Here is a 13,703-nt window from a genome sequence, read left to right as displayed (position 1 = left end):
AGATGTGCTTTGTCGAATGTGTAAATTAGTACCGATAGATCCGACCGTAGATGAAGTACCCATTATCGATTACCAACCCTCGGCTCGATAACATGTAGAGTTTTCTGCCATTCACCGATTCAACGTAAACTAACCTCCAAACTGAAGTCTCATGTCACAGATATTTTCAATGAATGATGCGTAATTAATTAGACAAATATGTGACAATAACTTAGTTAGTTATAAAATCTTAATTTGATATTGGCGTATGGATAAGATACTTAATAATTATGTTCCTGTTGGTGGTAATGGAATTATAAAATTTTCGATTTTGATGATAAATACCCCTTTATGAAAAGGTGGAGAATCACCGAAATAGAGAATATTGCTGTTCGGTAATAGGCTTTACATATAATATATTATATTCTTAGTAGGTTTTTATAAAGATTAGCAACTATTGGAAATATAATACTCATATAAGTAGGTATTGCAATCTAACATCCCATCTATAAGATGGTATGACATCTATAATTTCGATATTAATCGACTGAATGTAAGAAAATAGGTATAATTTGATTATCGATCGATCTACTTCGTAAAACTCGTCCCATTTTGGTCAAAATTAGATTTTGTAGACGATTGTTTTACCAAAAAATAATATATAATTATCGCACACATAATACATAATTTATATGTGTATTTTTAAACCGATCCACAAAAACTTCACTATTTGTCTTCATACAACAGGAAAAAAATGCAAATCTCCTAAATATCTGGAATGACAACCATTTTGTTTAAAGTTTGTCTTCATTATTCATTAAACAAATTGAAATTCATTGGACGGGTTTATATTGTATCCTTAACATTATGTTGTTATGGATTTTTGGGGTTTACAAAATATACTGACATGGAGGTATTATTTATATCGGCTTCTAATATTCACCTGTGCTGGTATCCTGTTAGCGTGAGTGCTCTCATGAGAGTATGTATACATGTAGACTTGCCAGCTCCAGTAGGACCTAACGTCATTATACCATGACGGACCCGTTGAGTTTCATACAGCTATAAATATAATTAAAAAATATCACGAAGGTGGAAGGATGTCTGGTTATAATTATTAATAATCGGGTTTGATCCCACGTCTGAAAAAATCACATGGTGTGGTTTTTATGTATGTTATTGGCGATTTGAAACTGTACCACGACAGAAAAGCACAGCAAGATATAACTATCTCTGTTACGAATATCATCGTATAATATTCATTTGTAGGTATAATGAGTTAATATCGTTATCTTGAGTTCCCGAATATCACCCGTATTGCAAAGGTTGTAAGAACTTATAATTCTCGAGAGTCAAGAAATACAGTGTAATATTTGTTGCTGTTTTTGTCATTTAAATATATAAATAAACATTTAAAAATAATATATGTTGGTATTTTATATTATGTACAAATGAGTTGGTAGACAATTAATACATTGATATTATCGTGAGATGGTAATAAATGAAACATATTTTATGAATGTTTAGTTTACATTGCATTCAAAATATGTATTGTTGTATAAATACACCGATGTCTTGAAAGGATTCGACGAGCAGCTCCAAAATATCAATTGTCCAATGCTACTCAAACAATACCGCCAACAATGGATCCAAATAATTGGTTACTGATATAATATGTACTGTGCGCCTTTTATATATTGACATAATACGAGTACGTCATTGCGCTGTATGCGATTACGATTACAGTATTTAAGCCACGCGCTTTTTGATGCTGGTGGTATTGCAACGGTTTTAGTTTCAGAAACAACCGCAGTAACGTGTATGTCTCAATAAAGAAGCCGCAGGCTATCTGATGTTTGTAAAAGTATCTTCTAACTGAGGAAAAACATATCAAAAAGGATATAAATATGATGGTATTTATTACCTGAATAAGTTTTAATACCCACGGAGGATGACTGATCAATCCAGCTTCCTCGACTTGTTGCTGTATTGCTTCTTCCAACTCTGTGTAAGTGGTTTTCTCCAGCGCCTGGTTCGGGAACAGATCTGCTACGAGGGAGATGAATAGAGGTTCATCTTCATCGATAAGTTTCGACAGATTCATATCACGGAGCACTCTCATCACGATTGTACTTTCGTTATCTTTCGAGTTAACCCGCTTTGAAGCTCCAAGAGTTCGTAAAACAGATAAAATATTTCGGAGGCCAAAATCATAATGGACCTGAAAGTATATAGTGCGATATATTAATATTTATCTATTCTCGATTAGATTTTGGTAGGTATATAATAAAATAATAAAAACTCAAATTTTCTCAGAAAAAATTGGCAATCCTAGTTGCAATACCAATTATTTAGAGTATTAGACCGACAATAGTACGAAATTCGGCGGATTGAAGAAAGCTCGCAAATAGGGAGGTCATAAAGTATAAATACTTTTATTTGGTTTGGTTACTAATATTATTTTAAAATATCCATACCCTCTGGAGTTTTTACATACCTATTAGCACCATTGCTGCGTTTCTTGGTTGTCGCAGGTAGTAAATACACCGTTTTGTAAAACTAGTGTTCCTAGTTCTAAACTAGTTCCATACTAGCGGTAATAACATACATAATGCTTTTAAAGCAAAGTTATTGTGTTAATTTTAGAATGATCCAGATATTTATGTTGACAGCAGCTGTGTCGAGCTATGAACCTATTTTCAGAACGATAATAAGATAACTGATTTCCTACACTTAAGACTAAATAATCATCGCTCAAATTAACCAGATATGGTCCAATAATTAATGTAAACGTTTCTTTAAAAAAATTGAGCACCCAAAAGTAAATATTATATTAAAATATAAAGTGATTATAAATCACGAACCGTAACGCAATATTAATTATTACACGAGGCGGAGCGATAATATCACGCATCAGAGCTACGTTCCGGTGAGTCCAGTCCATTTCGAGCGCTGAATGCATATAGGTATATATGACGTATTTTTCGTAACTTGCCTGTTTGGTAAGCTGTTCCTCACAGAGTTTGTACAGAGTATAAAACTTTCTGGCAAGGGTGATGTTTTCGAGGAAGCCACAGCTGGCAAGTTTCACGCGAATGATAATCTGCCGGTCGGGGACCATCATTGCCACAGTTCGAAATTGTATTTTAAGGTTCTCTGGAAGCTCTTTACGCCCTGCATATCCTGGGTTCTATAACAGAAACAAAATAGGAGTTTAGTAATTGGCTTAACTAATTAGGTGCCTAGGTCTGGAGGCAGTTAATTAAATAACAATAATACATATGTAGATGGCCGCTGGCCTTCCACCCGAGAGTTCTAGGTTCGATTCCCGGTGAGGACACAATATTTATGTGTTTTTCTCAAAGCCTGGGTGTTTGTGATTGTTCAAAATTACTAACAACCACCTTGTACAAAAAAGAAAAGATATGGTTATTAATATTTAAAAAAAAAAATTACAATATATTATTATCGATGATCTAACAGACTCTTGGTATCTGACTTACAATATTTTTGCTAGGGGGGAGTTAAAATGTTATTAATACTAGTAAATGAAATTCAATAAAAACAAAAATAGGTACGCTTAGTGCAAAAATAATTTAAAATATTTTTTAAGGTGACTGTATTTTTGTTTTTATTTAATTTGATTTTTTATAACCTTTTAATTCTCCCTATCGAAAATATTGAATATCAGATAATATGAGGTGTCAATGTTAGACTAGCGTTATGTCAGAGGCGAAGGGTGTCTGTTAAAGGAAGATAGGTTAAAGAAGGTAACAGAAAAAAATATTTTTTAACCATGTTCAATTAGCCTCCACAGAGTGAAGGTTGATTAACATTTTTTTTGTTTTTTTACGAGAACCCTCATGCTCAACCTATTAGGTCAATACTCTCGGTCCAAACACACATTGAAAAACGAAATGTGAATTTGAAGACCTGGGATTCGAACTCGGGACACACGACATTATAAGCCGATGCGTGTTTAGCGATAAACACCTGAATTGCATGTATAACTAAGGGTGTTCACCATGGACACCACAAGAGGGGGGTTTGACAGGGCTCTAGCCTAGGGGCCCGGACTCAGGGGACCCAGGATGACCAGATATATGAGATAAAGACACATCTTAAATTTGCTCAAATAGTAAAAAAGTCACCTGCGGCGCTATTTTACTTCGGAGTTATTACCATTTTAAAATGGTTTTTGTGACGTGTTGAGTGATACGCGACAACTACATGATTCGAAGTGTTAAAAAATCGCTAAAAATACAATGAATTTTATTTGACTTCGAACACCATTTGAAAAACAACACTGTAGAGCGTCAGACTGTCTTTAACCATAGCGATAGGTAGGGGGGCGCCCAAGATCTTCGCCTGGGGGCCCGCTTCAATATGTGGGGGCCATGGTACCACCTATGAGTTATTGCAACCTGTCGATTCGAATTCACAGGCGATTATCCGTTATCGAATGCACGTGGCTTAACGGTCATAATTATTAGGATGGTTAGTATCTCTTTGTATCGTCCGCGCTGTCATATCATTTAGACATACCGCATCGTAATATTAAAATAAACATTGGATGCTCTAGTTAGTTGCACCAATTTATGAGTGCCATGGGTCTTCCAGTGGCCACATGTCTTGCGTATCATAGAATGTCGAAAAGAGTAGAGACAACCCGTCCATAACCTGTTCGACAGCGAAATCATCCGGATAAGAAGAAGTAATAGTCCATTAACCTAAATGAATAGTATTTTTTCCGTTTCTGGTGGGGGGGATCCGGATTCAAACTCCTTCTTCCTGTGTGCTCACCTCATTTGGCCCTAGAGTATCAACCTCATAGGTTGAGCAACTGGCGTACATCCATTTCGCTTAAAAACAAAAAAGTATTCTTCGCCACTGTGTAATATGAGTTATCAAATTACTTTATTTTACTTTTATATTATTTATTTCATAATGCTAACCATTGTAATGAATATACCAAATTCTGGACACATTTCTATCAGGTCACCGTCGGTAAAATGAAACGACTTTTTCTTTTCTTTCTTGGCTGCAAGAACCACGGCAACTTGTTGGGCAGCGACTGAGAGTACGGGAAGCTCGATCCGGTTGAACTCGTCGAAACATCCCCAGGCCCCCGACTGGGCGAGACCTTTGTAGATACGCCCTAGGCCCCTTAAAAGTTTTTAAAAGAAAATTACTTCTTAATAATTTAATTGAGGAGGTGTTCTATTTGAATCGAATGCAGCTAATCGCTGACGGCACAGATGCCAAATGCGTTTTCTTTCGAATGTTCTGTAGTTAAACATTATATATATTTTTAGGTTTGATTACCTCCTTGAAGCGCATGTGCTCTGGATACATTGATTCTTTTTAATGATTTTTGATAGTTTCTCTTGATTATTTCAAACACAAAAATGTAAATGATCACAAAAACAATCGTTTGATAATAAATTATTGAATGTGCCTACCTGTAATCCATTTGATCAGAGCAATTGAAGACAACGACATATTTGGCCAATGTTTTTCCCATATCCTTTACGGTTTCCGTTTTTCCAGTTCCGGCCGGGCCACAGGGTGCTCCTCCCATACTCATGTCCAATGCTTGTGCTAAAGTTATATAACATCTGAAAACAAAAATAGCAAAGATAGTGAACTGGGATTTGACCAACTACATTCTACAAATGTATGGAGACGAAACAAGGAATCTACAAATGCAAAAAAATAATAATAGGTATTTAGGTATTCTATATTTAGGTATTATAAGGTCTTCAATTCTATATTTTATATTATTACATATTTCGTTATTATTAGATTGGTTTTTGCCAAAAAAACGACATTTTATGCCATACGGCGGCGATGGTGAACATTTTTATGCTTACGTACCAAATATATATTATTAACCAGTCATAGACGCCGTTGGCAGAATATGACAAAAATTATATAAAAGGTTTATTTATTTAAAAATTGTTGAAGTTACCTATACGTCTTCAGGCGCGTTTCGGAAAACCGATCAGAGTGTATTTTTGGCGTGTGACGCGCGGAAATGTAACGTATTAATTTGGCGTGGGACGGAAGTTTTGGGTCGGGTGTTCCAAATAATGTTGCAACTTTTATTATGATTTTATTATCATTATCATTAAGGTTTGAGGCTATAATTATGTAACTATTATTTATGAGTAAAATTATATATCAATAAATAAATCAATTTTGTGAATGTTGAGTTGGTAAATAATTCAAACAATGGTATGTTGTAAATTTACAATATTTAGACACGTCATACACAAAAATACATATTTTAGCACGTTTTTATTAGCTCGTATTCTTGTTTGTCCGGTACAGATTTTTTCTTGTGAGTCCAGTACAAATTTTTTCTTGTTTGTCCAAGATTTGTATTGGACGATTGAAGATTTTTAACTAACTTCCCGACTAGCTAGACATTTGAAACTTTTATAACATATCAGAACACGACGACAATGCATTCTTTCAATACTTTTGGCCATCTTTAAGCAGAATTGAATTAACTTTCAGTTAGTATGGAAAGTTATTTCGGAAGAAATCCGTAAAAAGTGAAACTATTATTGGTTGCTAAGTGGGTCCTAGCAACTAAATTATTAATAATAATATACCTATACGTGCGTTACTATGGAAATCAATATGAAGTATCAAAATGACATTTCAGTATTTCTATCAAATACATTTTTTTTGATCGTTTAAGCTAGTCAAGTCAAGTTTATGGTTCAACAGAAAATTTAAAAACGTTGTATATAAAAAGTTTTTTTTTATCTTGTAATTATTTATAATACATAACTTTAAATTATATTTTATTATGAATGGATTTTATTTTTCGTTTATTATTATTTTGTTTATGTACCAAAAAGGTAAAAATAAATATAGGTGTTTTGATTGTTATTAAAGTATATGCAATTTTTTTTTTTTGAAAAGGGGTACTCAGTGTTATAGAAAGGGTACACAGATGTCGAAAGTTAAGTGTGGTTTGGTTAGTGAAAGTATACGGCCATATGTGTCCGTTACAACATCTCACGGTGAACTGCATACATACAATTATCTGGATAATTACGTAATTTTACCTATAGCATTACTACTATAGCAATTATTTAAAAACAAAATGATTGTATCAAATATCCCAGTTTTATTCTCAGGTCAAGATGTATATTTGGCAATTAATAGGTACATGCAAGGAACGCTAAATTATAGGAATTGGCTTAGGTACTCTACCGGGAGTGGTAATATAACAGTACATATACACTGACAATACAGTGAATAATTCAAACTTATATAATAAAAAAATAATTAATTATATATATAATTAATAATAGTATATAATATCCAGTGGCGGCTCATCCATGAAGCTGCTGAACTGCAGCACCCCCAAGCAAATTGAGAAAAATGTAATATTATAATATACATAAATGTATGTATATTATAACACGAAAATATCAATATTATTTAAGCGTGTTAAGCTCGCCCGCGCACCGATACATCCAATAATTATCATACACCGCAATACTAATATCAGAAAAGTGACGCATCGCGTGATTTTATGCAGTACCATTTTCGATGGAATATGCTCGAATGGGCGAAGGAGGGGCGCAAGAATCAGAGTTCGCAGCTAGGAGCTAATTTGATACAGCCGCTCTGGCAGTGTTTTTTCGCGTTGCGAACGTTGACAGGCACGGCGGCTCTGAGCGCGACAGCTGTCGAGAGCAACTAAAAGGTGATAGACCTTCTTTCAAGAAAAAAAGACAGAAGAATCAATTTTATAATGAAATAAAAACACATGTACTGTTTAATTTTAATAATTTTGATATTAATGGTAAAATATAACCCCAATAAATATTTATTTTTATTTTTAATCAACGGCAGCACCCTCAGATAATATAATATCCATGAGCAGCCACTGATAATATCATATCCAATAAAGTTTGTAGATAAAGACAGGGCTCGAAATGGATCAGAGCGCACCGGAGCGCCGTTCCTGTTCGTGAAGTTGGAAAAATTGTCGCTCCGTCTCATGGATAAAACAATTTGACCGTCTGAGCTAGATAGGCCATATAATACAAAATCTAACACACTTATTTTTATGAAATACACATATAATTTGATAACTACGTAAATATCTTCTGAAAACTGTCGGGCGCTCCGGTTCGTAAACTTCCATTTCGAGCCCTGGATAAAGATAAGTCAGTTCAATTTTGTGTTCCCTTGTTTTAATTATGTTAGTGGTATATTTAACCTGTCTGTAAGTGGCGTGATGACGAGTCTGTCGGTGCATCCGAGGTATTCATTCTGGTAGGTGAACGTGACGTCTGTTACAGATATCCATGTCTTGTCAGCGTCTTCTTTGAAATAAAATCGGCATTGCTTCAACCATTCGAAATCTGTAGCCGACCGGATGTTCATGCGGCACTGAAAAGATAACGAGCACAAATTTATATCCAATAGGACTCAGGGTTTCCCAAACTTTTCTTGCGATGGAATATATGGAACATATTGTTTATTTTGTACGGTTGGTCAATAATAAATAATACATAATCAATACAACATAATTATTTATTTAGTAAGTATTTTTAAAATATAACATATGAAATATTAGTGATTGAAGTTGTTAATGACGTCGATGATTTTGGGTCCTTGAATTGCAAAACTTCTTGATATCAGGCACAATATTAGAAAGTTGAATCTTCTTGGTGTGGCGGCGTCTAGTCTGTTCCTCGACATTTACTTCGTTGCAGAATAATAAGAAAATCATAAAACAGAAAAAAGTAAAGGGAGGTAAAACAATAATAGCCTGTTTTTGACACACTGAGGTACCTACTCTTCTGATAAATTCGCGGAACACATAGTTTTGGAAACTTTGCGATAGATACTAGATTGATATCTATTGTACGACAACATCTTTTTGGCTACGTGTTAAAACTGTGAACTAACATGGGCCTCCCATTTTTAACAGCACTTCCATTATAAACTAACAAGCTCCTCCCATTTAGTAGACAGCAGCGCCTAGAAGCGTAGCCAAGAAAATGTCGTACAAAAGTTATGAATGCAATGGGTCGCAGTTGCTGAAATATGGGTGTTCCGCTGCGTAATCAACGAGGCGGTACGGTACGGTATGTAAACAGCAAACTATTTCGGTCATATGTATTTATTTTTATTGAAGTTATACTTCTTTAGGCGCGTTTGGGAAAATAGATCCGAGTGTATTTTTGGCGTGTGACGAAGTTGCACGCGCAAATGTAACGCATTAATTTGGCATGGGACGGAAGGACGGACGTTCGGGTGCTCGAAATGCTGGGGGTTTGTAATTTTCAGCTGTGGCTTGGGCCGGTTGGGTAAAGGCTGAATGTTGCAACTTTTATTATGATTATTCATTTTTCATTTCGGTCTCAAGCATACATGCGCATGCGCATAGTCGTTCAATACCTACAACCAAGTAAACAACGCGTGTTGTAAACATAACCAATATTGTGTCATAATAAAAATATATATTTATAAACAAATTTCTAGAGACATTCTACACTGATTATATTCATAAAACTTTATTTATATTGGAGTGTATATTTATTTTTCATTGTAAAGGTTGTGTATCAAGATTTGGGGCTATATTTATGTACCTAAATATTATTTATGAGTAAAATTATATATTATCAATAAACACATAAATTTTGTGAATGTTGAGTTGGTAAATAATTCAAACAATGGGATGTTGTAAATTTACAATATTTAGACACTTCATACACAAAAATAGATATTTTTACGGTTTAGGATAATATTTGTCGTGTATCCCATGTCAATTTATTTATTAGAGGTTTATAATAAGTAATAACTGAAGACAATAATTATTATTATGTTTCAATCATCACAAAAGTCAATATCACGTTTCAGTTAAACCATTAACTAGGCTATGTTTTACTTTTGATTCATAATAAATTATTATTGTTAACGAAAATAGTTTTACCTACAGTCATCTGTTTAAGCAAAAGTTTGCTAAATTTTTCACACATGTTTTGAGATTTTTTCCTTCCAAAGTAGGTACCAAATAAGTATTAACGCGCGTACATAACTACACACAACGATTTTTTGAACTAATACTACGATTTACAGATGGTCATAGTCAGTTATTAAAAATCAATTAAATCCTGCCTAAACAAACCATAATAGTTTTGGTATAGTTTGGACGATATGACAAAATTATGTACACTTTTTCATTTATGCTCATTTGTTTTCGTTAGATTAAGATTTTTTTTTCATTAAGCCCTGCCTAAACCAAACTATAATAGATAAAAATATTATTCTATCTATAAAATATTCAAAGTTATGTATGATTTAATTGCATAATTTTAGATATTTCATAGATAGACAAGTATTTTTTGACTATTATCTAGTATGGCTTGGTTTTCGCAGGGTTTAATTGAATTTAAAAACTAACCTACACGATCTGTAAATTATAGTCTTATTTCAATGAAAACAAATACGTATGACTGACGAAGTTTAGTGTGCATCATTTATGGCGGATCTTATTAGCCTACCTCCAGCCTTCGCCACTGCCCGACCGAATACCATACCGTATCTTGTTGTTTCCGTAGCAGTCGAGTCATAAAACGAAATTATTTAATTTAGAAATGCAAATTATGGTATATTGAAATTAGCTACTTAGGTACCTATATAGGTACTTATCAATATTCATGTCTCAATAAAGGTTGGTGGAATTATATATTTAAAAAATGTCCTTGAGTCTCTATATCCAATATGGATAGCCAGGAATAGTTTTATTGGACATAGACAAATATATAGAATTTACTGGAATGGGAATTTTATAGCCGTTAGTCAATAAGTTATAAAATAATTGGCCATTCAAAATATTTTATTATCCAAATTTACGATTTTGAAAAATTTACTAAAATAAAAAATTCAAATTGAATTACGAATGTAGTTTATTTTTTTTGAAATTATTACTCATAGTTTCTGTAGGTACCTTGGTACCTATTATCTTTACACAAAAAAATTACAAAAGTGTGGACTGTGTGATTGCTACTATTATAATAATGTTTTATAATGCTAAATTGTTGTCATTATGTCTCATTTTGTTACTTGTATTTGTTGCAAGTTTAACTCGTTCCAAAGGCGCTGTAAAAGCGCTAGATCGACTATCTCATCAATCTCAGGGGGTTAACGTGGTAGTGAAAGACTAGAAACCGAGAAGAATAGAAAAACCAGTGTGAGGTTTTCATCTAGCAGCGGATCGATTTGGGCTGATGAATGATGATGACAATGATATAAATATATATTTTCATTCTAATTTTACAATCGATAGGTAATGACGTATATTATGAAAAGAGGAGCGTTGTTTATGACTGACTTGAGACATGCAAGTCAGAGGCTGCCCGTGCACCATCTTTCATGTGCATTATTATCTACTGATTCCATTGATATACTACTGGATGAATCATATGCTTCTTAAAATGACGGCCGATTTTCAGCGACTCGGCCAGTGTTAAAACTTACTGTTTTAATATCAGCGGACTTAACTCGATATAAGCTCACTTAATATTTGTCTCGAAAACGACCTGGCAATAATTATGAGTAAGCCCGATCTAGCTTGCACCTTACTCTAATTAATAGTCAGCGCGTGAAGACTTGGTCTGTCCGCTCCATTGATATACTACTAGATGAGTAGTTCCCATACAAGTGTCATTTTAAAAATGTACCTACCACAAAAGATATTACGAATATCGTCTTATAATATTTCCTTGTAGATATAATGCGTTAAGACCGTTAACATAGATTCCCGAATTTCACCCGTATTGCCCCGGCTGTAAAACTAAATTTGCGTTCTTGGAATAGTGAACCTAAGGGTGGCTGCAACGCAAAACAGACATAGCAAGTCGTCGTACGCTGACTATTAGTTAGAGTAAGATGCAAGCTAGACCGGGCTTACTCAGTAAGTTTTAACAAAGACCGAGTCGCTGAAAATCGGGCGTCATTTTAAGAAGCATATGATTCATCCAGTAGTATATCAATGGTCCGCTCAGATATGAATTTTTGGTAGCTTGCAAGCTTTGGGTTGCAGATACCCTTAGGGTCACTATTCCAAGAATGCAAATTTAGTTTTACAGCCAAAGCAATACGGGTGAAATTCGGGAATCCATGTTAACGGTCTTAACGCATTATACCTACAAGGAAATATTATAAGGCGATATTCGTAATATCTTCTTTTGTGGTACATTTTTAAAATTACACTTGTATGGGAACTCCTCATCTAATAGTATATCAATGACTGATTCAGATGTCATGGCTAAAAATGATGTTTCCATTCAGCCAAACATCTTTCACGAACGCTGTGGAGGCAGGAACGATTCATAGGGTAGGTACTTAGTGAATGCTCTGAAGATTAAATTAATATAAAAGCGAGGTAGAGCGTTTTTTTTTTGTTATTCGTGACTCGAATGACCCAATCAGTAAGAACGAGACATGATATTTCACTGACACGCAGGCTTATGTTCAAATTTAAGTGAGTCATTTCCCCTGACTACTTAGCATGTAACTACAATAATACGATAGGTCTTTGAGTCATTGAGCTTATCGCCAGACGAGCCTGGATTAAAGTAGTATTTAAATGGATTTGTGTGACATTGCCACAGACGTTATTATCGTTATTCCAAAAGAAGCTTGAACACGTAGCAAAAATAGTAAAATCCCTCGACGAATTTCATTATCATCGAGTGTCCTTATCAAGTGAAGTTGCTTTTTAAGCAAGATATATTATCAAGTGATTAGATATAATTAACCTGTGATTTAAATATAATTACATGTTACTCTGATTTCCGTGATAAAACTGTATTATTGAATAAACTTAATCTAGATACAATCATGAGGCGTCTAATTTCAAAAGTCAATAAGACACAATAAGTCAGTATGGTAAAAATCAAGGGCCACTATAGTCAGGCCGTGACACGAAACTGTAGACTTCGATGGTAGTGTTAGTTATTACTCATACCTCGAATGCAATATGGTAAACCAAATACAGCATATTCTGCCTATTCGACGCTTGCATTTCGACAGTGCTGGTTTAGGGTAGCAAAATCGTGGCTCAGAGCAATTATTGTATACTGAGGTTCGAGAATAGATATATGCGACGGATACTGGGAGTGCGGTTGTATGACTTTAGGAGTACCTATGAGATAAGAGAACGCAGCACCAAGTAGCCTCTCATCACGCTGAAGAGGCGAGTTGGACCTGGCTCGGCCACGCGCTGGTGAACCTCAACATGGCTTTAATTGATCTTCAAGCCAACCGGATTCCGGCGTTCTGAAAGACCGCTAAATATTATATATAGTGTATACATCGGAGCTACGGGATGCTAGTATGGCCTGTAACGATGCAAGAAGACTGGATAGCGAGGAGGCGCCGCGAGGTATCCATATGCTCCAACTAAGGGACGGATGTGGCCGAAGAAGAAGAAGAAGATGATACTGTTTGTAGAAAATGACGATTGATGTATATTTAAATAAACGGCAATAATTTCAACGCCATAATATGCAATCGAAAATCTTCATTTATTGCAAACAAGTTGCCGCATTGCACTCGAAGATAATCAATAACTAGCACTACCATCGTAATCTGCATTTCAGTATCACGGCTTGAATAAAGTCGGTCTTGGGTAAATATCTAACAAAAAATATGTACCTACTATGTCCAATTTCATACACATC

At 34.6% G+C, this 13,703-nt stretch overlaps 1 protein-coding gene across 1 annotated transcript in view; it reads right to left on the bottom strand.

The window, feature by feature from the left end:
• Dhc1 (dynein axonemal heavy chain 1) overlaps positions 1–13,703 on the bottom strand; it is a 179,887-nt gene that overhangs the window by 33,352 nt on the left and 132,832 nt on the right. Inside the window, exons 29-34 of the mRNA XM_085945803.1 lie at positions 8,228–8,400; positions 5,442–5,597; positions 4,935–5,145; positions 2,975–3,169; positions 1,904–2,200; positions 923–1,041 (exon numbers count right to left, since the gene is read on the bottom strand). Coding sequence (XP_085801929.1) covers positions 923–1,041; positions 1,904–2,200; positions 2,975–3,169; positions 4,935–5,145; positions 5,442–5,597; positions 8,228–8,400 — 1,151 coding nt within the window. The remainder of the gene's footprint in view (positions 1–922; positions 1,042–1,903; positions 2,201–2,974; positions 3,170–4,934; positions 5,146–5,441; positions 5,598–8,227; positions 8,401–13,703) is intronic.

The sequence above is a fragment of the Rhyacophila brunnea genome, unplaced genomic scaffold, assembly GCF_057557595.1.
Source record: "Rhyacophila brunnea isolate RB1 unplaced genomic scaffold, BYU_Rbru_1.0 scaffold_1, whole genome shotgun sequence".
Lineage (NCBI taxonomy): Eukaryota > Metazoa > Arthropoda > Insecta > Trichoptera > Rhyacophilidae > Rhyacophila > Rhyacophila brunnea.
Note: the sequence above shows the minus strand (reverse complement) of the source record. Positions and strands in the feature narration are given on the sequence as shown.